The sequence below is a fragment of the Falco cherrug genome, chromosome 12 (assembly GCF_023634085.1).
Source record: "Falco cherrug isolate bFalChe1 chromosome 12, bFalChe1.pri, whole genome shotgun sequence".
NCBI lineage: Eukaryota > Metazoa > Chordata > Aves > Falconiformes > Falconidae > Falco > Falco cherrug.
In genome coordinates this window covers 18,640,106-18,665,267 of record NC_073708.1, presented here as the reverse complement: position 1 = coordinate 18,665,267, position 25,162 = coordinate 18,640,106, and the positions used below count along the sequence as shown (strand labels likewise).

At 39.0% G+C, this 25,162-nt stretch overlaps 1 protein-coding gene across 5 annotated transcripts; it reads left to right on the top strand.

Annotated features, from left to right (window-relative positions):
- The first annotated feature begins 1,170 nt into the window (after nucleotides 1-1,170).
- On the top strand, nucleotides 1,171-25,162 carry SH3GLB1 (SH3 domain containing GRB2 like, endophilin B1). Of its 5 annotated transcripts, none has more exons than XM_055725318.1 (11): nucleotides 1,171-1,450; nucleotides 5,950-6,091; nucleotides 8,718-8,846; nucleotides 10,501-10,634; nucleotides 11,019-11,111; nucleotides 13,161-13,199; nucleotides 14,645-14,668; nucleotides 17,994-18,083; nucleotides 18,617-18,717; nucleotides 23,436-23,667; nucleotides 24,688-25,162. In XM_055725318.1, the coding sequence occupies exons 1-11, from the start codon at nucleotides 1,379-1,381 to the stop codon at nucleotides 24,793-24,795; spliced, it is 1,164 nt and encodes a 387-aa protein (XP_055581293.1). In that variant the 5' UTR covers nucleotides 1,171-1,378; the 3' UTR covers nucleotides 24,796-25,162. The 5 variants fall into 5 exon arrangements, with proteins under 5 accessions (XP_055581293.1, XP_055581292.1, XP_055581294.1 ...); XM_055725317.1 differs by having other exon boundaries at nucleotides 13,161-13,247; XM_055725319.1 differs by lacking the exon at nucleotides 13,161-13,199.

The window sequence follows — 25,162 nt, the reverse complement described above, 5'->3', positions numbered from 1 at the left end:
CTATTTTAAGAAGCAGAAACAAACTCACCATATAGTTTTTGTATATAGATACTTACATGCATGTGTAAGTGAGATAATAAAAGCTGAAAAAAGTAAAACGTATTCAAGCAAAGCAAACAAGTACACACAACAGCTTTCAGGCCCTGTCCTTATCAGTACCAAAGGTACAATGGGAACTTTACATTGCCCGGGCTTTGTTTTGGTTTAATTCCTGGAATCTGACTGTCATGTAAGCAAGGTTTCCTTGATCGTTACAGTTGCTTCCTTTCTCTGGAATTCACTTGTCATAATGCTCTAGAATTTCCTCTGACTTCATCAAATTTAGCCAAACATTACTATTTGGAATATGAGGTAAGTAACTAAATGACCAGGATCATATTCAATCTGGGAATATTAGTTTGTTGCCAATGATGCCACATTGTACATGTTTTCTGGCTGCTAGCCCATGGCAGAGGTCCTTTGTTGTCTTCCTGGGCATTTGAAAATCATGATGAAAGATGTTAAAATAATGGAAATTGATTTCTGCTTCCAATTTGCTTGATTGCTGGCATTAACTTATGCTAGTAAAGGTATTTTCAAATACTCCCTTTGTGACGCTTTGGTGCTGTTCATAGTTGCATCTCAGTATACATTTATCTAAACAAGCTCTTTTAATAGCCTTTTTCTGAAGGCCTTCTTAAAAATTCTTTCCCAGCTTATATTTTCATGGCCTATCCAAAAGCAATTTTTCACGAAGACAAGATTTGACTTACAAAAGCTCTGGACTCGCACAGCGGGAGCGGGGGGGGGGGGGGGGCACCTGTCCCCTCAGGGCCGGGCCGGGCCGGGCCGCAGTGCCCCGGGGTGGCGGGGGTTCCACCGTGGGGCGGCGGACAAACGTGCCCCGAGCGGGCCGCCACCGCCCACACGCGGGGCCTCTGCCCCTCCCGCCCGCCCCGCTAGCTCGTTTGTACGGTAAAGGCCGCGAACGGCTGCGGGGAGCCTCACCTCCCCCACGGCGGGCTGCGGCTCGCTCCGGAGCCAGCCCCAGCCCCGGCCCCGGCCGCAGCCGCAGGCCCTGGGGCGCGCCGATAACGGCCGGCGCTCCCTGAGGCGGGGACGCGTGCCGAGGCGCCCAGGGCGGCCGCCCCCAGCGGCGGGACGCGCCGCCCGCCCCGCCCCGCCCCCTGTCCCCTCACGGCAGCGCGAGGCGAGGCGGGGCGCCGCCGCCGCTCCACCGGCCGATCCGGGCCCTGCGGCTGACGCCGCGGCAGCGGCCAATCTCTGGCGGCGCCCGGCCGGGCCGGCACCGCCCCCCGGCGGCTCCCCACAGGGACGGGTCGGAGCGGCCGCTGCCGCGGGTGCCCGGGCTGAGTCAGCGCCTCCTCCTCCGCCGAAGATGAACATCATGGACTTCAATGTGAAGAAGCTGGCGGCCGACGCGGGCACCTTCCTGAGCCGCGCCGTGCAGGTACGCCCCGGCCGCTCCTGCGGGGGCCTCGCCGCGACTGGGCTTCGCTGCCGTGGCCCTGGCTGCGGGAGGTGGGCGAGGCCCGCGCTGGGGCCGCGCTGGGGCCGGCGCGGGGCGTTTTCCGGGGAGCTGCGCTCCGCCCCGGGCCGGGCAGCGGCGGCCGGGAGGGGCCGGGCCCGCCGCGGGCTCCCGACGCTGAGGGAGCGTCCGGCTGGGCTGCGCTGGCGAGGGGCGAGCGCGGAGCCGGGGCCGGGCGGCGGTGTGCCGCGGTGCAGTGCCGCCCGTCAGGCCAGCGCTTTCCCGCAGCCCCTGCCAGCCCTGGGCGCGGCCCGGGTGCCGTCGGTCTGGCCGCGGAGCAGCTGGTCGGGGGGGGCGGTGGGGGGGCTGAGGCAGCCCAAGGTCAGGGCAGGCGGAGGGGAGAAGGCGCCGGGGCTGGGCGGGACGAGCCGGGCGGGCATCGGCTGCGAGCGGACACGGTGGGGCTCTGGGCGTGGGCAGGACAAAGGTGTGTCTGCTGAAAGGAGCCGGTGTCTTCAGTGGCAGCTGAAAACGTGTGCCGCTGCCCGGTCGGTGGGATTCGAGCTCTGATGTGACACGTCAAAGTGTCTGTCGGCATAGGCTTTCTGGTTTTGTTTGAGCTTTAGTTTCGTTTTTAAGCTTGTTTGGTAGCCCATTGTTTCTGAATCGGTCTTCCCCTTTCTTCACGATAAGGGCACTATAATTGGCTTTTGTTCCTTCGCTGTTGTCTTGAGCCGTAATCCCCTTTCTTTATATAATCAAACCTGAACAGATTTCCTGTAGGGAGGGGGACATCCAGACAGTGCCTAGTAATCCACTCTGGTTTCTTACGAGTTCTCGCTGGGGTCACGGTCAGGTGTGGAACATGGTTAAAGTCGCTCTCTGCTGTGATCGGGCCCATCTATTGCCCTAAATCTCAGTAATCCAGCAGGAGCAATGATCGGCAGCACAGCCAAGCTCCGAAAATGCAAACTAGCCAGAAAACGTTGTTAAAATTTAAATGAACTTAAAGCAGTCGTTGTGGCTGCTCCTTCTCTTTGTGATGGAGGTCTTCCCATGCTCCCCCCCCCGCCCCCGCTTCCAGGCCTACACGTCTCCCGGACCAGCTCTTCCTTTCCAGCCTCCACCCCTTTCCCTTTTCTTGCTGGACAAGGGGAAAAAAAAAAAAGGAGATACAGTTCACCCTTCTTTGTAAAATCCTGTGATGGGACCTTTTCATTTCATATCTTTTATCGTGCATTTTTACATTTTAATCAGCTTATTGCATTAAATCTAATGTGGGTTTTTGCAGTCTGTAGTGGTTAAAAGGTCATGTGAACTGTGGTTTGCTCCATTATGCTCTATCTGCATTGTTGGTTTACATCTGAATAGCTACATTAGTTACTTGCTTAATCTGAACTAAGATTCTGTGGAAATGTGGAAGTAATAATTTTGTTCTACCAGCTGCCACTTTCCCCTAAACAGAGAAGTTTAATGAAGCCGTTGAGGGGGAGGAGCAAATTGCTAACATGTTCATATTATCTGAGTAACTCATGTTCTGTGTGCTCCTGTTGCTTCATCTGTTAAGTTCCTACGTAAGGCCTACAGATAATATTAAGGGGCAGTAATTCTGTTGATTTTTTTTTTTTTCTTTAATGTCATCTGGGTGTAGATTTTGTGTACTTCAGTAAAAATTGCAGTTCTGTGTATTCAGAGAAGCTGTTATGTTCAGGCATTGCTGAATGATATGATATAATCTGACACTAGTTGCTTTGGGATATTACAAACAAGCAAAAAAACCCCAAACCCTATGAAACAGTTCAGCAGCACAAAATGGTATGTAGGAAAACCACTTAAAATTTTAATTTCAACTTACAGGATGGTGAGTGACTTGTTAGTGTTTCACAGGCTTGTCGGGCTTTTCTGTTACAAGGGGACTGGGGCTCTGTTACCCACAACCACCCGATACTCATGTTCCAGGAAACCTGTTCCTTCTGTGGATGAGATTATACTGTGTTCTAAGTGCTATAATCTACAGAAAAATCAAGCCTATTGGTCATCTTCATCCAAAACCTATCCTTCCTTCTGGCACTAGCCAGAAGATGCTTGAAGGAGTCCTTTTGTCAGTCTTGCAATAGTTGCTGTTTGTGGATCAAAGTAGCAAATGGTTATAGTCAGTTAAGGTGAAATAAATAATGCCATGGAGTGTGGCAAGAGGAATGTAAGCCCTCTTGCCAGGCAGTGTAATCAACAAGCTGCCTGTCTAGTGGTCAGGAATGAGCTGGGCTTTCACTCTGTGGTAGCAGAAATGCTTTTATTGTTCGTGACTTTTGTCTGAAGTTAAAGGCTTATCTTAATGTAATTTCTCCTTCTAGTGATTTTGCAATGTAGACTTGGAATGCCAATTGGGCTGTGATCAGTTATATACAAAACACTACGATCTCTTTCTGTGTGAGCTGGTCATTGTCAGGCAACCTGTGTGTATATTTTGAATTTAATAAAGATAGATGGATGGATTAGATGGTTTACTAATACAATTTTTTTTCCAGCAAGTGCTTACAGTAAGTATCTCTGTATGATGTAGTTTAAGCTGTAATAAAATGGAAAATAAAACTTTCAGAGTGCTAATCAAAGTAGAAAATCGTTAGTATCTGCCTTTCTTGGAACAGTTCTTCTAAGCAGAAGAAAAATTCTTGAGTTTTAACCACCTTGCTTATTTTGTTCTTACCCTTAAGGGATGGAACAATGTTTGAAAAAGGACATAAAACAAAGACCAGTTCAAACTTAGGTTTCAGGGTAGCCGAGATGGGGAAATCAGAGTGGCAGCACTGTTGCATTAAACCATGCTTCTGTCAATCTGCAATTTAACATGCTGCTTGATACTGCTAAAATCAAATTTTTCCTTTAAGTGTATGTATGAAACCTAATGTTGGGATCTTCGCTAAGCAATCTTGACACTACTGAGATTTATGGAAATATTAACAGGAAAGCCCATTTTATGTACAAATATTCTTCTTTGTGATTAGTAAAAAATAATTTCAAAACCATTTATATTGTGTTTTAATGAATCTGTACAAAGTTTTTGAGAACAACTTACAGTGTATGACTTCTTTTTAAAGAGCCTTTTAAACGATAGTAGTAATACATCCATAAAGAAATACTGTTCTTCCCTATACTGAAAATGAACTTTTTCATGAAGGCAATTTGCTTTTATATAGAGCTGCAAACGCTGCAGCATTTTCTAGACTTCAGATGTGCGTGCTATCAAAGCTGGTTTTTTTTCTACATGGGATGGAAATTAAACCAAACTTGGACAATGCAATTTACTTGTATTCCTGTTTCCCGCTGCCCACCAAAGAACTTGTTAAGAATGAAGTTTGACAGTCAAAATGCTTCCAGTCCTATTATGTGCTTAATTGGTAAGCTTGTTAGAGATTTAATCATAAGCCAGGTTCCTCTGAAAATGCCTGGCTTTGAACAGGCTGTCAAGTGATGAGATCATCATTGTCATGAGGAACTGCTGCTCTGAAGAGAGGCAGGCAAAACACTGTTCCGGTTTTGCTTGGTTCCCTGATGTGAAACGTGCAGCTTCCCCCTCTCCCGGGGAGCTGGGATTGAAGTACAAACTCTCTGTGGATTAATGAAAGTTGGCATGAATTTAGTATCAAGTGAAATGAATTGTCTGCTGGATTTATTTATCTAAAGTGGATTTACATTGTATTTCATTGTCACTGAAAACACAGCTAGGAAGAGAAAGAAGAGGTCATCTTACTGTTTCTTTAAGGCATAACAGCATCAGTTATATCTAAACAGTTCATCATCAGACATGGATTTGTCTTATTCTAAAATGCAAGCTACCCCCCACCCTCAAAGATATATATTCCACAACTTCCCAGGGAAGCCCATTTTAGGTTTTAATCCTTTTCTTTAAAAGCCTTCTCTAATGTCTTCAGTTTATTTCTAATTTAAATTTTCATGCTGAAGTTTAAACTCACTATCTTTGTCCTATTTGCTGTGGACAAGACAACATTTTTTAAACACATTAAAGGTAGCTGCAATGAGAATCTGTTGTGTCTTCAGATTTTACTGTGGGAGAAGGGACAAACTTAATTACAAAATACACAAGATTGAAGTAATCTTTTAATTGTATTTGGTACCTCTGGACTCTTGGCTGGTATTTCAAAGTGCACTATGCAAAATTGGACAAAATGCTTCAAGTGAGAACTCTCAGTACCAAGTAGAGCAGAGGATTTCTTCATAATGTTGTAAATCACCGTCCTTGTCTTAGTCTGATTAACACCCTCCGGCCCCTTTTTTTTTTCCCTAATAGTAAGGGTGTGTTGTTGAACTTTCAACTTTATTCTTAGATTTGTATTGATGACTGGATAATGGTTATATCTTTGAAAATATGAACTGCAACTATTATGAGTGAATAATTACTGTCATAAACTTGTACTGAGAAACTATTTATATGAACTAACTGTTTTCAACCTGACTCATAGTTCACAGAAGAAAAGCTTGGTCAAGCAGAGAAGACTGAACTGGATGCTCACCTGGAGAACCTTCTCAGCAAAGCAGAATGCACAAAATTGTGGACAGAAAAAATAATGAAACAAACAGAAGTATTATTGCAGCCAAATCCAAGTAAGAGCCCTTCAGGTTCTTGTTTGCAACTTTTGAATTAATAGATTTGCCAATGTAAATGTTTACTGCAGTAAGTATTGCATAAGTTATGACTAAATATAGCAGGTTTAAAATTTTGAAGGCTGGAGTTAGGGAAAGCACATTTTGAAGAGCTGCTGCGAATCAGAGACACTGTACCAATTGCGGCTATTTCCTTAACCCTTCAAATGGGAAAAGCTTTAGACAGAGCTCTTTAAACTATAGCATTTGTTCCATATTCTGGTCAGTCTCAGGCTGACTGGTTTTTCAGTTGTTTTCTGTTCAATTGAATTTCCCATTACTTCCAGAAATCTTAGGTAGCTGTAAGAACTCAAGTTCTTCATGGGGTACAGTCGATTAAGAAATGTCATTACTATTTCATTGCTTTGAATTGTCTGCACAATACAATTCCGTTTCAAGCAGGCAGGATGAACTGAAATGCCTGTCTTTAACAATTCCTTTACTAGAGAATGATTACATTGTTACACCATATTTAGGCAATGGAATAAAGTCTCAAATATATATTTCATCACTGCTGTATCTCTTACTACAACAATGATAGAAAAAAAACATGGGTAGAAGAAATGTAGTTTTCTGGTGTGTTAATTTTGTTTCTGAAAATGCTGCTATGAGTAGTAACATTGATGGTATCTGTTTCAGACTCATATCCTACAGTTACCTGTGCCATTCATGGCAGTTGTACTAGAGTTGGCAGCTGTAGGAATTTTTAGTGTATAGAACTAGATTTCAAGTCAAGACCTGGTCTCTAGTCACTGGGTGAAATACTATTAAAAAAAAAAATTCTAAACCCCGTTTAGGTTTGCTGAAATGATAAAATTATAATACTGCTAATACCTCTGCACTGAAAACATAAATAATTCTCCTTGTAGTGACATACTCAGGATTTATTAGTACAGGTAAATCATACACTGATAGCACTTCTCTAATGCCAACTAGATAAATTTGTTACAAACCTGATCTTTGAAGTACTATTTTGGAAGCCTGTTGCATCCTTCAGATCCATAAAAGCAGTATTTAAAAAGCACACATAAAACCCAAAACAACTAATCCTGTGGAAAGAATGCAGTAGAATTTTTAGAATATTCCAGCTCAAATTTCTGCCTTTTTCAAGACCAGAGGAAATGGTTGTCTTGTTCATTTAATTCAGTATTTGTAATACCTATTGACTTTTTCAGAAACTTATAATTGTGGAATATTGAATTACTAATGGAAGGCTGGTAGGACTGTGTGAGGAGGATTGAGCAGGATAGTGTATGGTAGTATCTCAGTTATGCTGACCAGTCAGTTTTCTGATGGCTAAAAATACTCGGCGTTAAGCAGTGGTCTTCATCTGTGAATGTAACTTCAGCTGTTTGGCAGCCTACTTGGGAGGACTATCACATGCTGTAGAAAGCTTCTTTTGGTTGTTTTTAACGCAATGACTCTGGGGGAGGAAAAATTACTTTCAATCACATTTTTAATTGTACCTTTATGTCAGGCCTATGTAATAGATAATTTCGGATTACTTTTCAGTTCTTTTGTCATTTACTAATAGCTAAATGTTACGGATAGAGTAACATTTACTTAAAGAAAAACCAATAAGAATTTGCATCATTTTTGGTTTGCCCTTGGTGCCAGGGAATGCACTGGTACCCGTGTTTGTATGTGCCAAGTTAATTTTTGTGACCTTCATGAGAAAGTAGTTGTTTAATACAGTGCTGATGAACGTCGTCTAATTAACAGTGTTGTTTTGGGTTCCTTCAAAGTGGCAGTTTTTTCCATTGGAGATCTTCTTTGTGGCTGTCTGTACTATTGCAGGCTGAAATTAGTTCATAGTGACCGCATATATGAAGTGAGCTAGTTATGAAGTCAAAACAGGTGGTCAGAGAAATTGGGTGCTGTATCTGAGGAGTTTGCTGTTGTAATTAACAGTGTCCTGTTCATATCTGTGAAGCTTTTACACCTAAGCAGCATACTGTGGCTTAATATTATGATAGATGGATATTAATGATCATATAGTCATGACAGTTTTTTTTTTTAATAATTTTGTTGCTCAAACTAAGGGAAGATGGGAATATGAAATGAAACACTTCCTAATATCTGTAATAGTTTCTTTCAGAGCACTTTAAGGAAGCAGGGGGAGTGGGAAAGAGATGATAGAATTTCTGGGGCTATCAAACTTTCAGAATATTTTAATAAGGAACCTAGAGGAGTAGCTGAACTTTATTCCTACACTGCTAATTCTAGTGAACAATTTTCGCAGTTTTTTCGTAGAGGTGGAAAAAAAGACTGGTTTTGCTGAGGAGTGTTCTATTATGCTCTTACAGTGAAGACTTCTCAACAAAACTTTGAAAAACTGTATAAATATGCTGATAAAAGGGAGAAGAAAAGTATAATTTTTCACTTTCACAGGTTGTTCTAAGAAACATTTGAATGTGGCATGACAAACATGGAATACAGTCAGTTTCCAAGAACAGTGTCTTCAGTTTAACATTGTTCACTTAATGTTGTTTAATGGCCAGCTTTTGAATTTTTTTGTTGTTGTTGTTTCTGTTTCTAGCTTGTGTTGTGAATGACAGTGCTTATTTCAAATAAACATTTTTTTTAGATGCCAGAATAGAAGAATTTGTCTATGAGAAGCTGGACCGCAAAGCACCAAGTCGCATGAATAATCCAGAGTTACTAGGCCAGTACATGATTGATGCTGGGAATGAATTTGGCCCAGGAACAGCCTATGGTAAGTAGAACCAAAAAATATGTCTGGCGTTGCAGAAATGAAGGGGGGGAAAATGCACAGATCTAGGTTTTCTTAGTGTAAAATGATATTTCTTGTCTTCTAGATAAAACAGTTCAATATTTTGTATCAGTTTGAGCTGACTTGCTGTACAACTGTGAGCATTAGGAGATCAATGATGGGCTTTCTATCCAAATCTATTAATAGAATCTGCTGTTGGAATGAGAACAGACTTTGTGGATGGATAATTTTCTTACTAGAAAAAATAATTCTGAAATTTGGTTTCCTTGTTAAAAGAACACATTTTATTTGTGGTGTGGAGTGAAAATGTTATCTGAAAATAATTTCTGTAGGAAGCCTTTCTAACTTTACTGTATTCCTGCTTTTCTTAATATATAATATTTTGCTAAAGGTGAGAGTATAGAACATAATCTAGATTTTCTTCTTTCTCCAGCAAATTTATATACCCTATGACAGGAGGGTTGGGGGTGTTACGTCTAGTGTTTTTACACTGACAGTAATTAAAAAGTCTAATTCTAGTATTCTCTGCAACTCTTAAAGTTGCAGATAACAGATTTAGCTGTTAATTTAACTTAACAAACTGAAATGCGTAGGTGTATGTGTGTGTATATATATAATATAGCCTGCAATCAAAGTGATAGTTAGCTCTTTAGTTGCTTTTGTGAAAATTGCAGTGGGAGGGAAAACTTTTGTTCTGGGAAGAATGCGATCTTTATATGTGGAAATAATGGTGTTCCTTTTCAAAAGAAGGAAAGTGCACTTTAAAAAAAAAAAAAGTAAATGCTTTATAGAAGACTTATGGGATACAAAATCAATAATGGCAGGCTTTGTCTCTCTTACTTTCACGTGGTTTTATGCTGTTATCTGTGGCCTTCCTTCTGATCATCAGCCTCAGGTCTTGCTCTCTAACATCAAATAGCGTTGTACTTACAGGCACACTGTCCCTTAACTTGCAGAATTTTTAGAATTCAGGCAAGTCACGTAAACTATTAGCAGAAAGATAGATACACGTACCTTACATTTGGTGTCACAAAATATTTCAGTGTTTTTTCTAAGCCAGGTCAGCCTGTTGAAACGTAATAATAACAACTGTATCCTTGGTATGCTACCTTAAGTTTAAATATCTAACTTGCAACCAAATTTCGAAGTATTGTTCAGTTAATATACAAATGTGTATTTATAAATTGGAGTAGATGAAGGTGGGGGGAAGCACATTATTTTCCAGGAGCTAAGTGATGTTTTTCCTTGTGACCAACTACTCCTGACTTAAACAGAAATGTAGTATAAAGGGAGAAGGTTGTTGGACTAAAATAAGTGAAGTGTGATATCCATCTAAAGTAATTGTTCACAATGGAATTGCCATAGTTAGTGCCACTACTACAATGCTGTATCTGTTCTCATTGAAATCTTGCCTTGACCTGTGATTGTTACTGATTGAAATGGTTTGGTTTGGGTGTTGTTTATTTACGGTGGGGTTTTTTTGTAGCTGATTCAGATTTCTTTTGAAAGCCCTTGTGATGGCATTGGATTATCTTTCAGACTGCTGGTCTAAACATTCCTGCCTGTAGAAACCTGCTTTGTTAACCACCTGCCTGAATCACTATGAAACTAATTTTTTTTTTTTTTTCCTTTGCAGGAAATGCGCTCATCAAGTGTGGAGAAACACAAAAGCGAATTGGGACAGCAGACAGAGAACTAATTCAAACTTCTGCTATAAACTTTCTCACTCCTCTGAGAAACTTTATTGAAGGAGACTACAAAACTATTACTGTAAGTTGAGTTGTGCATTCCTTGGCATTTCACACCGATTGTAACTGTAAATCTTCAAAATGAAGTAGTGGGTAATTGTATGTTATTGCTGTACTCAAACTGATGGAGAAAAACTCAGGCAGAATTTGTACCTTCAGTATGTTTTCCTTCCTTTTGATAAGGTAAAATCAAAATGACTCTGAAAACTTCCTTTTTGTAACTATTGTTCTAGTAGTTCTTGAGTATAAAATGTATGAGAATAATTAGAATCTAATTCTGCCTCTGTGTTCAACTGGAGAACCATTTTTGTGTGTGATACTTCACTAAAAAAAATTTCCAAGTAGACAGGCTTTTGCTTTCGAGTATGTGTACCTGTTCTCATGAACTAACCTAACTTGCTTTCAGAAAGAACGTAAACTATTACAAAATAAAAGACTAGATTTGGATGCAGCAAAAACCAGATTGAAGAAGGCAAAAGTTGCAGAAGCCCGAGCTGCAGTAAGTGGATTTTTATTTTTTGCTTTATTTATCCATTACTTTCAAACTTACTGATACATAGTTATAAACTTGACTGCTCAGTTATGTTTCCAGTCCTAGCTTCTTACCCTCACTACTTTTATAGATACTTTGTAATAAATGCCTCAGTGGAACACATGGAAATGAGGGCTAATTGCTGATCAAGGTCTTAAGTCTTCTATGTTTAGATATTCCATCAAGTTGAACTTACTTGACCCAAGTATTCTCCCCTTGTTCTAGACTAGATGAGCCTGTACTCCCAAAAATTACATGCTACAGTTGGCCAAGATGGTTGTAAATTCATATTATTCAGAGGTGAAGTTTTGCTGTTTGAATCTCTACAATAGTTGAAGCATATGTACAACTACTTCCAACTGACGGACCTATTTATACTTGTAGTTTACTCTTTCTGTATTGTTTAGCATTTCACACCCCCGAACAGGCTGAGACTGCTAAACTCATACCTGTTAACCATTCTTATTCCCTCAAGAAACGCTTGTTCAAGGAGATTAAAATTATTGTTAAAAGCTTCTTTTTAAACTCTTAAAATGCCTCTAAATGGAGGAATAGGTAATTGAATGTATGCAATTTCAGCAGGATATGCTAACAGTATTTTCATAGCTATGTTTTGACTGCATCCCTGAAAGTGCAGCAGTTATGGATAATTAAGTGATTTTTCCCATAAGGGTTGACGCACACAGATGGTGAAGGAATACAGACAATTTAAATACACAGGGACAGTGTACATGATGAAGAGTCAGAAGCAGGACTTCGGATTTTGCTGGCTTTTCTGAATGGATCACTGCCCTGAAAGATCTCGGAAGTGTCATCTCTGAGACCGAGCTTCATAAATGAAGCACCTTGTGTCTTTGGGATAGTGATCCTTCTAAAAAACCAACATCATCTCTACCTGACAGTTCTGCTTCTGTGTCTCAATCCTCCACGTCATGCACACTGTCCCTGTGTATTTAAATTGTCTGTATCTTTAAAGTTCATTCATACATTTTCCCTTATATTATGTAAATTTTATGCAAAAAAGTTACTTCTCTACTTGTCAAGTGTTCTTAATTTGTAAGGCTATCAATGGAGAGCAGACCAGAGTTTTAGCTAGCTAGTAGTGGAATTTGGAAACGATAGACAGTACACTGCTCCTTTGCTTGGATTTGTTCAGACTTAAGTTTCAAAAAAAAAAAATTCCTTTGTGGCACAGTAAGCAGTTATATACCTTACTTTCTAGAGCAGTATAAAGACTGTAAGAATGTTGTTTCGATTGAGCTTAGTATTAAATTAATGGCTCTGTACTTCAGTTTTTCAGTTCCATCACCAGTGTAATTATCTAGAGCTTGGTGCTTGGACAAAATTATTGCCAGATGCTGCAACTATTGCTTGACCAGTTTTCAAAATTCATGTAGCAAGTAATTCACAGTTTTATGCACAAATAATTTAGTGCTGGTAGAGCATGAAACTCTAGGCCTCTTACTTCACTACCTTGCCAGTACTTCAATTTTAATTACATTTTAACAGCAGTGTGCATGTTTAAGAAGTATTGGATTGCAGGATTCCCAAAGAAGTGAAAAAATTGCATCTGTACTTTATTCTTTGCAGTATAGAAATGAGAACTAACCTGGATATAGATGTGATGCAAATGGTTCATCTTCTGCTGGCTCACTTATTTATGAAGGAAGATATCTGACAAACAGTGCTGAACTGATAGGCTAGCAAAGTGTATTGAGTTATGATGCAAACTTTTATGTTTTACTACTTTCTTTGACAGCATAAAGTGATAAATTGATCTACCTCTATTTTTTCCCGTTATAAAAATATTTAATATTTCATGAAATTATATACTCCCATGCTTACTGTACAACTGAAGTAGCTTAGATCAGTATTTAAAATAAAAATCTAAACAGCTTTATGTTCAGTTCATGGATTTGCTTAGCTTAAACTTGCGGTGCTTTGTGCCAGTAATCTGTTCACCTGCTATATTCATATTGTTTTAACTTGCTTTTGTCTTTTATCTATGCACTTAAGCAACTAAACACCTCTCAGCCTGAAGAGAATAACATTATGGTAAATGTCTCTTACGTGCTCAACTTGCTGCATGTAAAATGGCTAAAGGTTTGTTGGCCTTCTGTGTTCATTCATTTTCCTGTCAAATGTTTCCTCTTGCTATCCAGCTCATTCTGGTCTTGTTTCAGATGTTTTCCATTCCAGACTGGATTGGTATAGTGTACTAAATACACTTACATCAGCACAGCATTAGGTGGTGTTTTTATCAGAGTATTTCTGATAATTTTAAGTATAGGATATTATATTCTTATTTCTCTGAGTTTACTAATGTAAACTTAGGATGCAAAGGAATTGATTTATTATTTTTTTGTCACTTCTGAAATTAATTTCACCCATTGGAGTGAAAGAAATTATGTAACTTTCCTATTTTTTTAATATGAGTAAGAGTGAATTATGTGAAATACAGGAATATGTAGAAATTGTTCCCTTCAAGTAGTGTTTTACAAATAACTGAAACTGAATAATGTCACATAAATTAATGGCTTAACTTAGAGTACAGAATATTCTAAATTTGTTGCATGGACTCAGTGTAGCTGGTTTTAGCACCATAACTGTGAAAGTGGGAAAGGAACGGGTTAATTATGTACAACATAGACTGTGCTGTTCAGCCTGTCCTAGTTTGGGTCCTGGATCTGCACAGATCTCAATTAGTGTTCCAGATTTCTCAGTTGTGATCAGATAAAAGAGTGAATAAACATGTTCGCTACATCTTGCTTCTGCAACTTTTATAAATGTTTCTTCCTAACAAAATCCCGATTGTGTCATCTTCTCACAACTGCAGAAAACAAAGGTTAAAGGAGAACAGCATTGCAAGAGGGAACTGGGTCAGCAAGCTGAAGTAATTAGTTTCTAAATTCCTTGCAGTTCTGTGATTTTGCTGTACTGCTTGCTACTACTTTAATGTTCAGTTTGAGATACCTCTGTAATATTTTAAATGTAGATTTCAATAAAAACACTTGTGAAATAGGAAATGGTAATGAAATTAGCAAGAGAAATCATTTATCTGTTTCAGTCTTTACTTAACATGGTGTTAAAACGAAAACAGCTTTTCATAGTTTTCCAATGCCTTAATACATTAAGGTAACTGAAATCCTTCTATAAGGTAACTTCGTTTGTCTGATTCATGTCATTTTCTAAGTAGTTATGTCTTCTGTTGTAATACCTTGTTTTAAATAGATTCTTGTAACGTACATGTTCAACAGGTCATATACTCTTCAGTATCTAACTTATTTCATAGATGTAGTGCTATCCATACTCACTGTAGTTTTATTGTACATGAGGGGCTTTGGACAACTGACTGATAGCACTCCTCAAATCCCTGTGAAATTTTGAGGACAGGAAAGTAGTTAAAAGCCAAAGTATGGTTGCATCCTGTATTAAAGTACAACTAATGTCTAAGTTTATATGTTTTTATTTCCCCCCTGCCCCTGCTTAATGCTGACTAGATATGGGCTGAGGAAGTGACAAAAGTAAGTAAACAATTTAGAAACTGCAGAATTCTCAAACCATAACTTGTGCAGGTCTAATGTAATAAAGGATATTGCATGTTGTTGATTTCAGTCTAATGCTTGGCAGCCTGATGCATTACATCAGAATTCACTGGTTCCCTCTAGGGCCTTTCAAACTCCAGTGGCGAAACAATGCTTGGGGCTTGTTTTATAGTAAGCTGTTCCTGGCTAACTGTCAGTTAGTACCACGAGTCTCATGTGACAAGATACAATAGAAAAAGACCTACAAGACTTGTCTCAAAATTTACTGGTATGGCATCCTGTTAAAAATGACCTCTTGAGAATGAGCTTACTTGAAAATTTTTTCAGAGAGGTTGGGGTCTAGTAATCTAGACTGTCCTGAGAAACACTGACCTTCAGCTTTTACCCAGAACATAGAACAGTAAGTAAAATGCTGGAGTGCATGCAAGAAATGCAGAGAAAAATATGCAATTTTATTAGGCATATAGAAAGCAGCACCTGTTGAGAAGAAACTACAACATACATGTTCTGCCAAAGGAGCAGTAATCCATCCAGGTTTCTAAAGGCAATCTGTCCTTCTGTGTTTGAAAGTTGGATGAAGAGATTAACGGATGTTTTACATTGAAATATAAGAAGCTTCCCAACAAGGATTTCAGACTGTCCAGTAATCTCTAGATCAATTACAGAGGTTTTTTTTGAGTTAGAACAAAAGATCTGTGTGGTGTCAATGACAAACTTTCTTCAGTTTAACTTGACCTCTGAAATGTGGAATTAGAGGATATTAAATACTGTACTATAAAACACATGGGGGAGGTACCAATGTTACATGCTTTATATACATGAATTTTTGTTAGGTGTCTTCTGAGGTGTCTGTTGTAGCCAGTGGAAGGAGCAGAGGCTTCTAGCCCGTGTTCAGCACATTGAGGTTAAACCGGTTTTGAGTGTCAAGAGGAGCTCCTGTCTTTCCTTTGTCTACGGAGGAAACAAGGAGGCTCTTATTGCTGTTTTACCAATAGTGTGGCTAATAAAACATTAGGAGAGTGATTTTATTTCCTGTGTGCTTATGGTTTTGTGTTATCTCCTAGCTACAGGGTTGCAGAGTATTTCTGAGAGGTCATATATTCCTGTGTGAAATTTGGGGAGATTATGAACATCTGGATATTCACTTTCAGAAACCAGGTTCATATTCTGAACTTGGGAAGCAAGTACCATTTTGAGGGGTCTTCAAGGGAGGTACCCAGTGAGGCTTTCCAGTTCTAAGAACAAAATATGACTGCAGCTGTGAGGCACTGGAAAGTTTAGGCTTGTATTTTGAGCTCTTCATTATGTTCAGAAACAAAGGTGATCAGGCCATAAGCTTTCCAGACTGAAAACCAGCTGACTTTCACCTTTACCACAAGGCGTAGAGTAGATATGCTGTCCTGCTCCTGTTCACCTAGCAGTACTGAAAATGGGGATGGGCAAAACAGATGATACACATAGTCACATAATGTAGTTTATGTAAATCTCTACAAACCCAGGAGAAGTTTAAAGTCAGCCTGTACTGGCTGAATTAATGCATGTTACTACATTACTCGCTTTGTCTTTTCTTATAGAAAGTAGTTGATTTGTTTAAATGTTCTTGAAACAAATAGAATTATTCTGATGGATAACTCCCCTTCTGATAAGTTCCTATTCTCATGTGTTTACTTACCTGGCAGGAGGAAGGAAACACTTCAGCGACTGCTGACTTCAGAGGAGACTAGACTATTTATCTCCAGATAATTTTGCTGGATTTTTAAAGGAAATGAAAATGTTGCTAGTATAGAAGGGAGTGCTTTTCTTCCTCTCCTGGCTATCAGATTTGCTTTTCTTCTCAGTTCTTAAATTTCTCTCAGGGACTGCCAGATGGATTTCACTGATAATAATACAGATTTAATAGGACAATTCCAAGCAAAGATCCTTGCCTCAACAAAGTTTGAAAACCAAATTAGTTTGTAACTTGATATACATACTGCTATCTCAGGTTTAAGAAAGAAACACATGGTACTTTACAGCTGCTTCCTCACTGTTTAATTAATGTATAAGCCTTCCCAGCTGCAGTGACTTCAGACCCAAGAAACACTTTTGATATCTGCATCATTCTTCTGTGCTCATTTCTGAGATTTAAGATCCTTCCATGCAACTTCTTGTATTGATTAACATTAGTGGAATGCAAGAGCAGAATGTCTGCAAACACATAAAATCCTTTTGAGACCAATGTTTTATCAGTATCACCTCATTAAGTTTCCTGAAAATACATTTCCTTATTTCATTTTGTTGAGAAGAGTAACTGCTGCATCTTGGACTTAATGCGGGTTTTTGCCTCTGGGTTTGTTTTTAGAAATAATGTATAAATGCATGTAAGCATTAAGGCAAGGTAATCTGGATTCCAGGCTGAGGACATTCTGTCATGGGACAGTATATATTAGAATCTTACAACACACATTTTTCTCTTTTTGTCTGTTTTGAGTTGTCGTTCCCCTCCCCCCTCCGTCTGTGTCCCCCCCCCCCCCCCCCCCAACACTTTGGCTTGTGCTAGATGGATGTCTTCTAAAACTGCTGTAACATTGCTGACTTAGTTAAAGATTGCTGATAATGTTATGTAACAAGGATTAGGTTTGAATTATTTAAATATGAAACTTAAATAATTTTAATAGATTTTTTTTCTATTTGAAGTTAGAACATTTGCTATAGTTTGGATTTATTTACTTTAAAGACGCCTCAATTACAAGCTCCAGAGATAGTTTGCAATAGCTTGGTGGCCAGTATGAGACATTGATTTATGAAATATTCTATTAAAACTTACTATCAAAGATTTATATACAGCTGATTGCTGTGCAGTTACCTGACAAAAATAATGTGAGGTTTACCCTAAATTATTTGCTCGGAGCCCTGTTAACTTGAAGTGTGGAAAAAAATTATATGGTCCTTGGCTGCCACCACTATGCTGTCAGAACCCCTGGTGCAGACATTGTTTTGCCCAGGAACATTTGTATTGTTATTGGGAGAGGTGGGGTAACACTGCTGGCAGAAAAATGCCTTCCTTTTGCCTACATTGATTCTATGTGGTAGGTGTCTGATGATAAAGCTGTTTGTTGTGTATACAGGGCCTCAACATTTCTGAACCCAAAATGCAATTACTTTTTTGCTTAGTGAAGATCAGCAGTGAAAAAGCACGTTTCAAACACCAAAGCTCGTGATTAATGCCTTTATATGAGTGCCTTTGAATAAAATGGAGCTGTTGCAGTCTGAAGGCATAACAGAGTGCATTGTACAAATACTTAATGTGCATCCTTACTTTTAGTCTGAACAGGAAGTACGAATTACTCAGAGTGAATTTGACCGCCAAGCAGAGATTACCAGACTTCTCCTGGAAGGAATCAGCAGCACACACGTGAGTACCCAAAAGGGGTAGAGGGGAAAAGTCAAAATCAGGGCATTCTCTAAAAGTAACTACAGTAAGCTACTTGAGGACTTTAGGCTATAAGGCTTCACTTCAGTGTGTTAACACATCAAATTGTGTGTATTTTAGTCTTTGAATTCTGTTTACTATCCATTGAATGTAACTTTAGTCTTCTGTTAACCTTGAGAATGCAGAAGCTTTCATTTTTATCCTTTAACCTCAGCTTCCCATTCGTCAGATCAACTGAATGTTGAAACCACAAAAAAGTGCTAAAATATTTATTCTGTTATGGAAACAGTGCATGTAAATGGCATGATGCTTGAACAGCCCTGACTTTTCTGCTCAAATATGTTAGTTTTTGTGACATTTTATCCCAATTACCTGGTAAATCCAGACATCATGCCTGTGTGGCACAAATCCTTATGTGCCAGTATTGGCATTAGCACCTGACTAGGAGACCAGGCTTTCTAATGCAGCGTAGTACTTCTAGAGACTAAAAACTTGTTTTCTTTGCTGGATTTTAGGCACATCATCTTCGCTGTCTGAATGATTTTGTTGAAGCTCAGATGACCTATTACGCGCAATGTTACCAATATATGTTGGATCTCCAGAAACAACTTGGAAGGTAGTAACACTGTAAAAACTTCAGAAAAAAAAATTTTTTTTCTAAGTGGTTATGAATAGCAGGAAAACTTACACTGATGTAACAGTGGTGAACACACAGGCATGCTGGACTGAAAGGAAATATATCTGTTCTCAGGTAGCTGATATGTAGTTGCCTTAGTGCAACTACTTCCCTAAGCCTATACACAGCACCAATGCCTTTTGAGGATTGATTTACTGAGATTTTGTATATTTTGTATTTGAGGAAGGTGAGCCCATAGTAACCTCATTTAATGGCACAAAAAGGAATTTCTAGACATGTAATCATTCAGTTGTCTTACACTTCATGCTACAAAACTGCTACACAATGTGGGAAAAGTTTTTGTACTGCCTGTAAATTCCTGTTACCTCTTCATTGGTGACAGGGCACTAACTGATCTTCAATTAAACTGTGTTCTCCACACAAGTGAGTTGCTAGCATAGATATTGTATCTAGGGAGAAATGTACTTTGTAATATAAATCCAAAGCACTCACAGTGGAATGAGCAAGTTTGTCTAGTTTTACTGTTCTGTGGGTTTAGCGTTTTTAAAGTAAGAGAAGAAACTCTCTGATGTTAGTTTGTGCTCACAATCCTTTTTGTGTGATTGGTGGTGATGTAAAGAGATCTACATACTTTTCTTAAAGTCTCCCTATTCTAATTCTTCCTGAAAAATCAGCCTTTCTTAGGGTTAGACCAGACCATGTTATTTAGGTGAGCATACACATTGAAGGATTGTCAGTGCTTAGAAGTTTACTGTAGTGTCTGTTCTAAATAACTGCCTCTATAAAGTATCTCTGTTTTGTTTTTCGTGACAAGGAAATAAAAACAAAAGTGTTCTTGAGTCTTGTCCTTTTCCTGACTTGCAACTTCCTGTGGTGTTTGATTTCCTTTCCTCAGTTCATTTGAATGGGTAGTTTAAGGACTTTTATTAAAACCTCTTTAAAACTGTGATTTTAAGAAAAGCTACATCTTTAAAGTTACATTTTTGTAGGACGTGAATGTAAGTTGTAAAATTGAAAGCTTGAAAATAAACATTTACTGGATTAAGGATAAAAGCCTCTTAAATTAGAAATTAAGTGAAGTATATGTACACAACTATTTTGAGAGAATGTTTTTAAAATCTGTGCTCTTATCCTAGTGTATTTACCAAACAGAAAGCTTTAAGCATAATACCCTTAAGCTAAGGAAGAACTCCTCTTTAAAATATCTTGCTTTAGGATGTATAGCATATCCAGAATAGCTGTCTTTGTTTAAAATTTGTGTAAAAGGCTACCAGGTATTAAAAAAAAAAGTATATTTGAAGAAAATAGTGTCTTTAGGAAAACAGAAGAATGTATCTTTATGTGGCTGTGATCCGATCAAAATTTTTGATAAAATTGCTGTGACTGCTAGAAGACCAAAAGCATGGAAGCTCTGCAAAATCCTACATGCCTCAGACAGCCAAATGAAGTTTCTCTGCCTATGTGGAGTAAACCAGGAATGGTATTAAATCTTGGGTGTGTCTTTCCTTCCTTGTGCAAGGAAGTCCTACTGAACTATAATGGACAGCACTGGGACAGGGTCTCAAGTTGCACTCCTTGCTTTGGAAGAGTTCCTCAACTTACAGGCATGTAGTGCATCACAGGTGCATTAAGTAAATGGATGAGCAGGGTGTGTGTAGTGTTCTTCCTGTGTTACGCATAGGCAGATATAGTACCAAATAAATAGCTTAGGTACCTCAGCTAGATTTTGGTTGTATTGCCAACACCGTGTTGGTTTACAAGGAATATATGGTACTGAGTTACATGTGTTCTTTCCACACATCCAAGTGTGACAGTGTACCATATTCTCATATGAAAGCCAAGAGCTGTGAGGGATGTACTTTTCTTTTGAGATCACTGGTGGACCAAAGGTGTCCAGCCTCTTAAGTGAGGGTTTGTTGTGTGAAACAGAAACCTGGTTCTTAGAGTAGATGCATTATATGTTTTACCTGGGTCAGAATCTAGGGTATAAACCCCAGTCTGGTTCACATTGAGACTATTCAAGTTCCAAATGAATTGGCTGTAGGGAAGGTGGGGAGCGAAAACTTGTGCTCACTTCTCTTTACATAAATAGACATGATTTTATGGATGTTTGTCTTCAAGGCAGCACCAGCTGCTTATCCCTCTACTGGCACCCCCTCCCATGGAGCTGCTTAAAGAATAAAGTCTCCCAGGTTAAAAGCGATCCTTTTTTTTTTTTTTTTTAGTTCCTCAGAATGGACTAAACAAATCTATTTCAAATATTCTGGTACTCTGGCAGCTTTTTTTTCTTGCTGATAACTGATTTTGCTTGGAATTTTCTCGGCTTCCCTGACTGCCAAGCTTAAGCTTTGGTGTCATTTTTTCAAATTACTCATTACTAGTCCCCTGCTCCACAAGCTGTGAAAGTCCTGCTACTCAAGTGTTCAAAAAAAATTACAGACAACCTCTGTATAGCTGAAGCTGTCTGGCTTTGCAAAGACAGAGACTTAATGCTTTACTGATTGACAGAGTGGTTATAAAGCTTTGGCTTTTCCACTAGCTGTACAAACTAGTGACCCTTTGAACTGAACTGATTTACAAGTAATTACTGTGTTAACAGAGAACAGGTTTAGCAGTATACTAAATGGTAATTTAGCAATTGAGAAACAGCTGATTATCATTTAAAATTAAATCCCTCTGCCAACTAATCAAGTAATAAATACATCATGAGGCACAGCTGAGTTATCCCTCCAAAAATGCAGGGTCTACATTTTCCTCCCTTCGGTCTGCTCATTTGATTTGCTCAGGGAACTTAGTGAACTGGTTTGAAAAACCAACCTGGCAAATAAAAAAATATATTTTGTTGTTGTTGTTGTTGTTGTGGACTTGCAGTCTTTTCTTGGTGAGTTGAACCAGCTTTTTATGATAAAATGAGGTGAAGGTAAGCCAGAGGAGGAAGTGGAACTTCCTCCTTTTGACAGTAGTAAACTGCTAACTAAACTCACCACAGTCTCCTGAAAGTCTACCCAATTTTTATATGCAATTCAGTCTAATTGTGAAGGGGCTAGTTCTGTCCCTCACAACATACTCGTGCTGTTTCCCTTCAGTCAGGTACAACAATTGCATGACTGCAAGGTGGACATATTTTACAAGCTGTTCTTGTGGAAAGTTAGCAGTCTTCTTGATGATTTTTGTTAATCAGATTATTGAATCAACTCTAAAGCAACAAATTGCTAGATCTGACTCAAATGACGGAGAATGAACATTTGTGCAAAAAATGGGTAGAGGAGTGGCTCCACCCTGTTTGGTGGCAGTGTAAATTTACCAGATTAAGCGTAGTGTGAAGCTGTAAACTTGTGTGCAGTACTACTGCAGCCAATACAGATTTGAGCGGCCTAAATTCCACCTATGTTCATGGCCACATGATCCAAAAATGAGTCACTATATTGATAGAGTTTTTACCTGCGTCATCTCCTTAAACAGCTCCTCCTATGATTATATAAGCCTGAATAGCGCTGCAGACATAGGTGTCAGAATAAGCTGATCTTGATTTATATGATTAAAGTCGCCACTGAACTACATCTTCAAGAAGAACTTAACTGAGGAGCATAGGTGGGAGGGTTTTAAGGTAGAATGAGTATTGGAATGAAGGAAGGCAGTAAAAGGACAAGGAATGACTACATCAACTGCTAAGTAAGAGGGTTTGGTCTGCCATGGATCTGCATACCAGGTTGCAGGGCAGAGTGACATGAGACAATCTCACAGATCATCATTGCCCCCTGTGCTGTTCCATTCCTCCTACCCCAAAATCTCTTGCTGCTTTGCTCATCTTTCTGCTTCTTCCACTCTTTAGCCATGTGATTCTGCCCTTTCCCTTGTATCTGCTCTGGTGCTCATCACAGTGTTTTGTGATTCAGCTTGTTAACTTAGTAGAAGATTATACACTTTTCTTTACCTTTTTTTTTTTTTTTAAAAAAAAATTCTTTCCAGGCAGGTTAATGAGTTGAATTGACGTCATGGAAGGGTCTAGCAAACACTACAGCTGGCACCGAACAACCAGCAGCCTAACCTAGGAAGGAGGGGCTTAAGCTGATACAAGTTCATCTTTACAGTTGTCCTGGACAAGCATAACACGTGCTTTTGTTTTACAGCATGTAGTTAGCTGAATCAACGAACTCTTTTAGATTACAAAAATAATTAGGTTTTGGGGTTTTTTACTTCTTTCAGAGGGAGGCTGTGTTTATAACCTGCAGACTTCCCTGGTCTGGTTCACCAGCGCAATCTTTTGTGTAGCCACATAAAGATTTGTGGATTGAGGATGAGCAGGAGGAGGTGGAGGCTACTTTTACTGGCAGAGCTGTCAAAATAAATGTTTATTAAAATACAGTCTGAATTAAGTCTGACCAACAGTGCTTTCTTGATTTTTTTTGTGGTTTTTTTTTTTTTTTTTTTGGGGGGGGGGGTTAAGAGGTAATTATCAAGGGTTTTTTAAGGTGGCAATATGTCTTTTTAAGTATATTGGTTTGATTTATACTACAGGTCAGGAACAAGCATCTTTATTTAGGTTTATACAGATATTGGTACCATTCTGTTATTGCTGTCCGCTGGTGTTTGTTCTGTAGCTGATTAAAGCAAGAATGCTAATTTAGGCATGGAGGCATGTATAACTTCCTATATAGTACTGATTCACTCAGAAGTCGTTTTGTTTTCTCCCACAGCTTTCCATCTACTTTTCTCTCTAACAACAATCAGTCTTCTTCAACTCCTGTGCAGAGTGTTTCTAGTCCCTCAGTCTTGGCCTCGGCCTCTGCTTCATTGCCTTCAGTAAGCAATTCAATAGTTACTTCAGGTATCAGTGAACTGAAGTCATCAAGTGGCAGCAGGAAAGCCAGAGTTCTCTATGATTATGATGCTGCAAACAGCAGTGAATTATCACTACTTGCAGATGAGGTAAGTTTTCTATGTACCTTGATAATTTAAAACTAAAATCGGAATGTTTTTGACTGACCATTTAAGATGGGCCACATCAAGAAATCTGTGTAGTTGATATTTTTAATTAAACTTCAGTAGTACTCTTAGAGCATTGTCCTGTATCTATATACCCTAATATTCTGTAACAAGAGGTAACATCTGTTACACCAGCTCAGCTTGCGAGATTTGCTAGACAATCAAGATTCAATTGTGCTGTCTACTTTTTACCACACCTTTAGCACTATTATCAATACAATTGGCCTTTCAAACATTAAATATTGCAATTTGGGAAAAGTACAAAAATACAGCTACTTCTTGGTTTGATGGTGGTGGTTGTGCTGTGTTTGTTCCTGTTCCAATTCAATTGTACTCTTAAGTCAGAGAGCCTATACAAAGCAGGCAGAGATATACAAAAAAGCAGGGTGCTGCAAGAGAGTTCCAACTGGTAATGTGACTGGAGCTTAATCCTGGAGAAAAGCATCCACAGAAAGGTTTTCAGACTTTTTGGTTTTTTTGTTATGTTTTGTGTTTTTTTTTTAAAAAAAATATGCATTATTTAAGAAAAGAAGTCAAGTTGAGATAATTATCTAGACAGTGACATATAAGCTGTGGCCTAAGATTTTCTGTTAACGTGTAGCATATCAACACCATCTGTCTTTCTATCATGCACTTGAAGATCCAACAAACTTTCTTCTAGATAGATTGCCTGTTAAAGTTGATGGTGATATACAAGATTTATAGATAATAATAGAAGAGAAACAATAAATGGGATTTCATCAGGAAAAAAAGGGACTTTAAAATGTGCTACTACATCTACTTCTTTTCCATAGACCAGTGAAGTAATTTTTATGGGCACTAGATTATGTTCCATGGGTGCTTATATTAAGTGCTCTATTTAAGTTCATTAATCCAGTATCTAAGACCTTGGAAATCACATGAAGGTAGACTGTAATTTTTCCTGGCAAGAAAATGTTGTAATAATGCGTTTCTGTTTTTTAGGTGATAACAGTGTACAGTATCCCTGGCATGGATTCAGACTGGCTGATGGGTGAAAGGGGAAATCAGAAAGGCAAAGTGCCTATTACTTATTTAGAACTGTTAAACTAAAAGGTTGGCCTGAATAAAGACTGTCAATTATGGCAACACCATATTTATATACAATTAACGTTATGTAAGCAGGTTTAAGTGTCTTCCATGTTATTGTCTTGAGGGACAAATACCAGCCATTACAAACTGGCTTTTCTGCCAGTGTGGTTGCATGGTAAATACTCTATTCAAACTTAACATGTTTAAAGCTTTTACTTCATGTGCCAAGAACATGTTTCCTACAGATTTGTTTCTACTGAAGTTTTCACTAATACAAGCTTCTACTTTTGAGTAATCTAGATTGAAAGCAGGAGGCACTGTTTTCTACTGAAATTTTTCATTAATGGCAAAGCTTTTCTTCACATAAAATAAACTTATTGTGAACTGA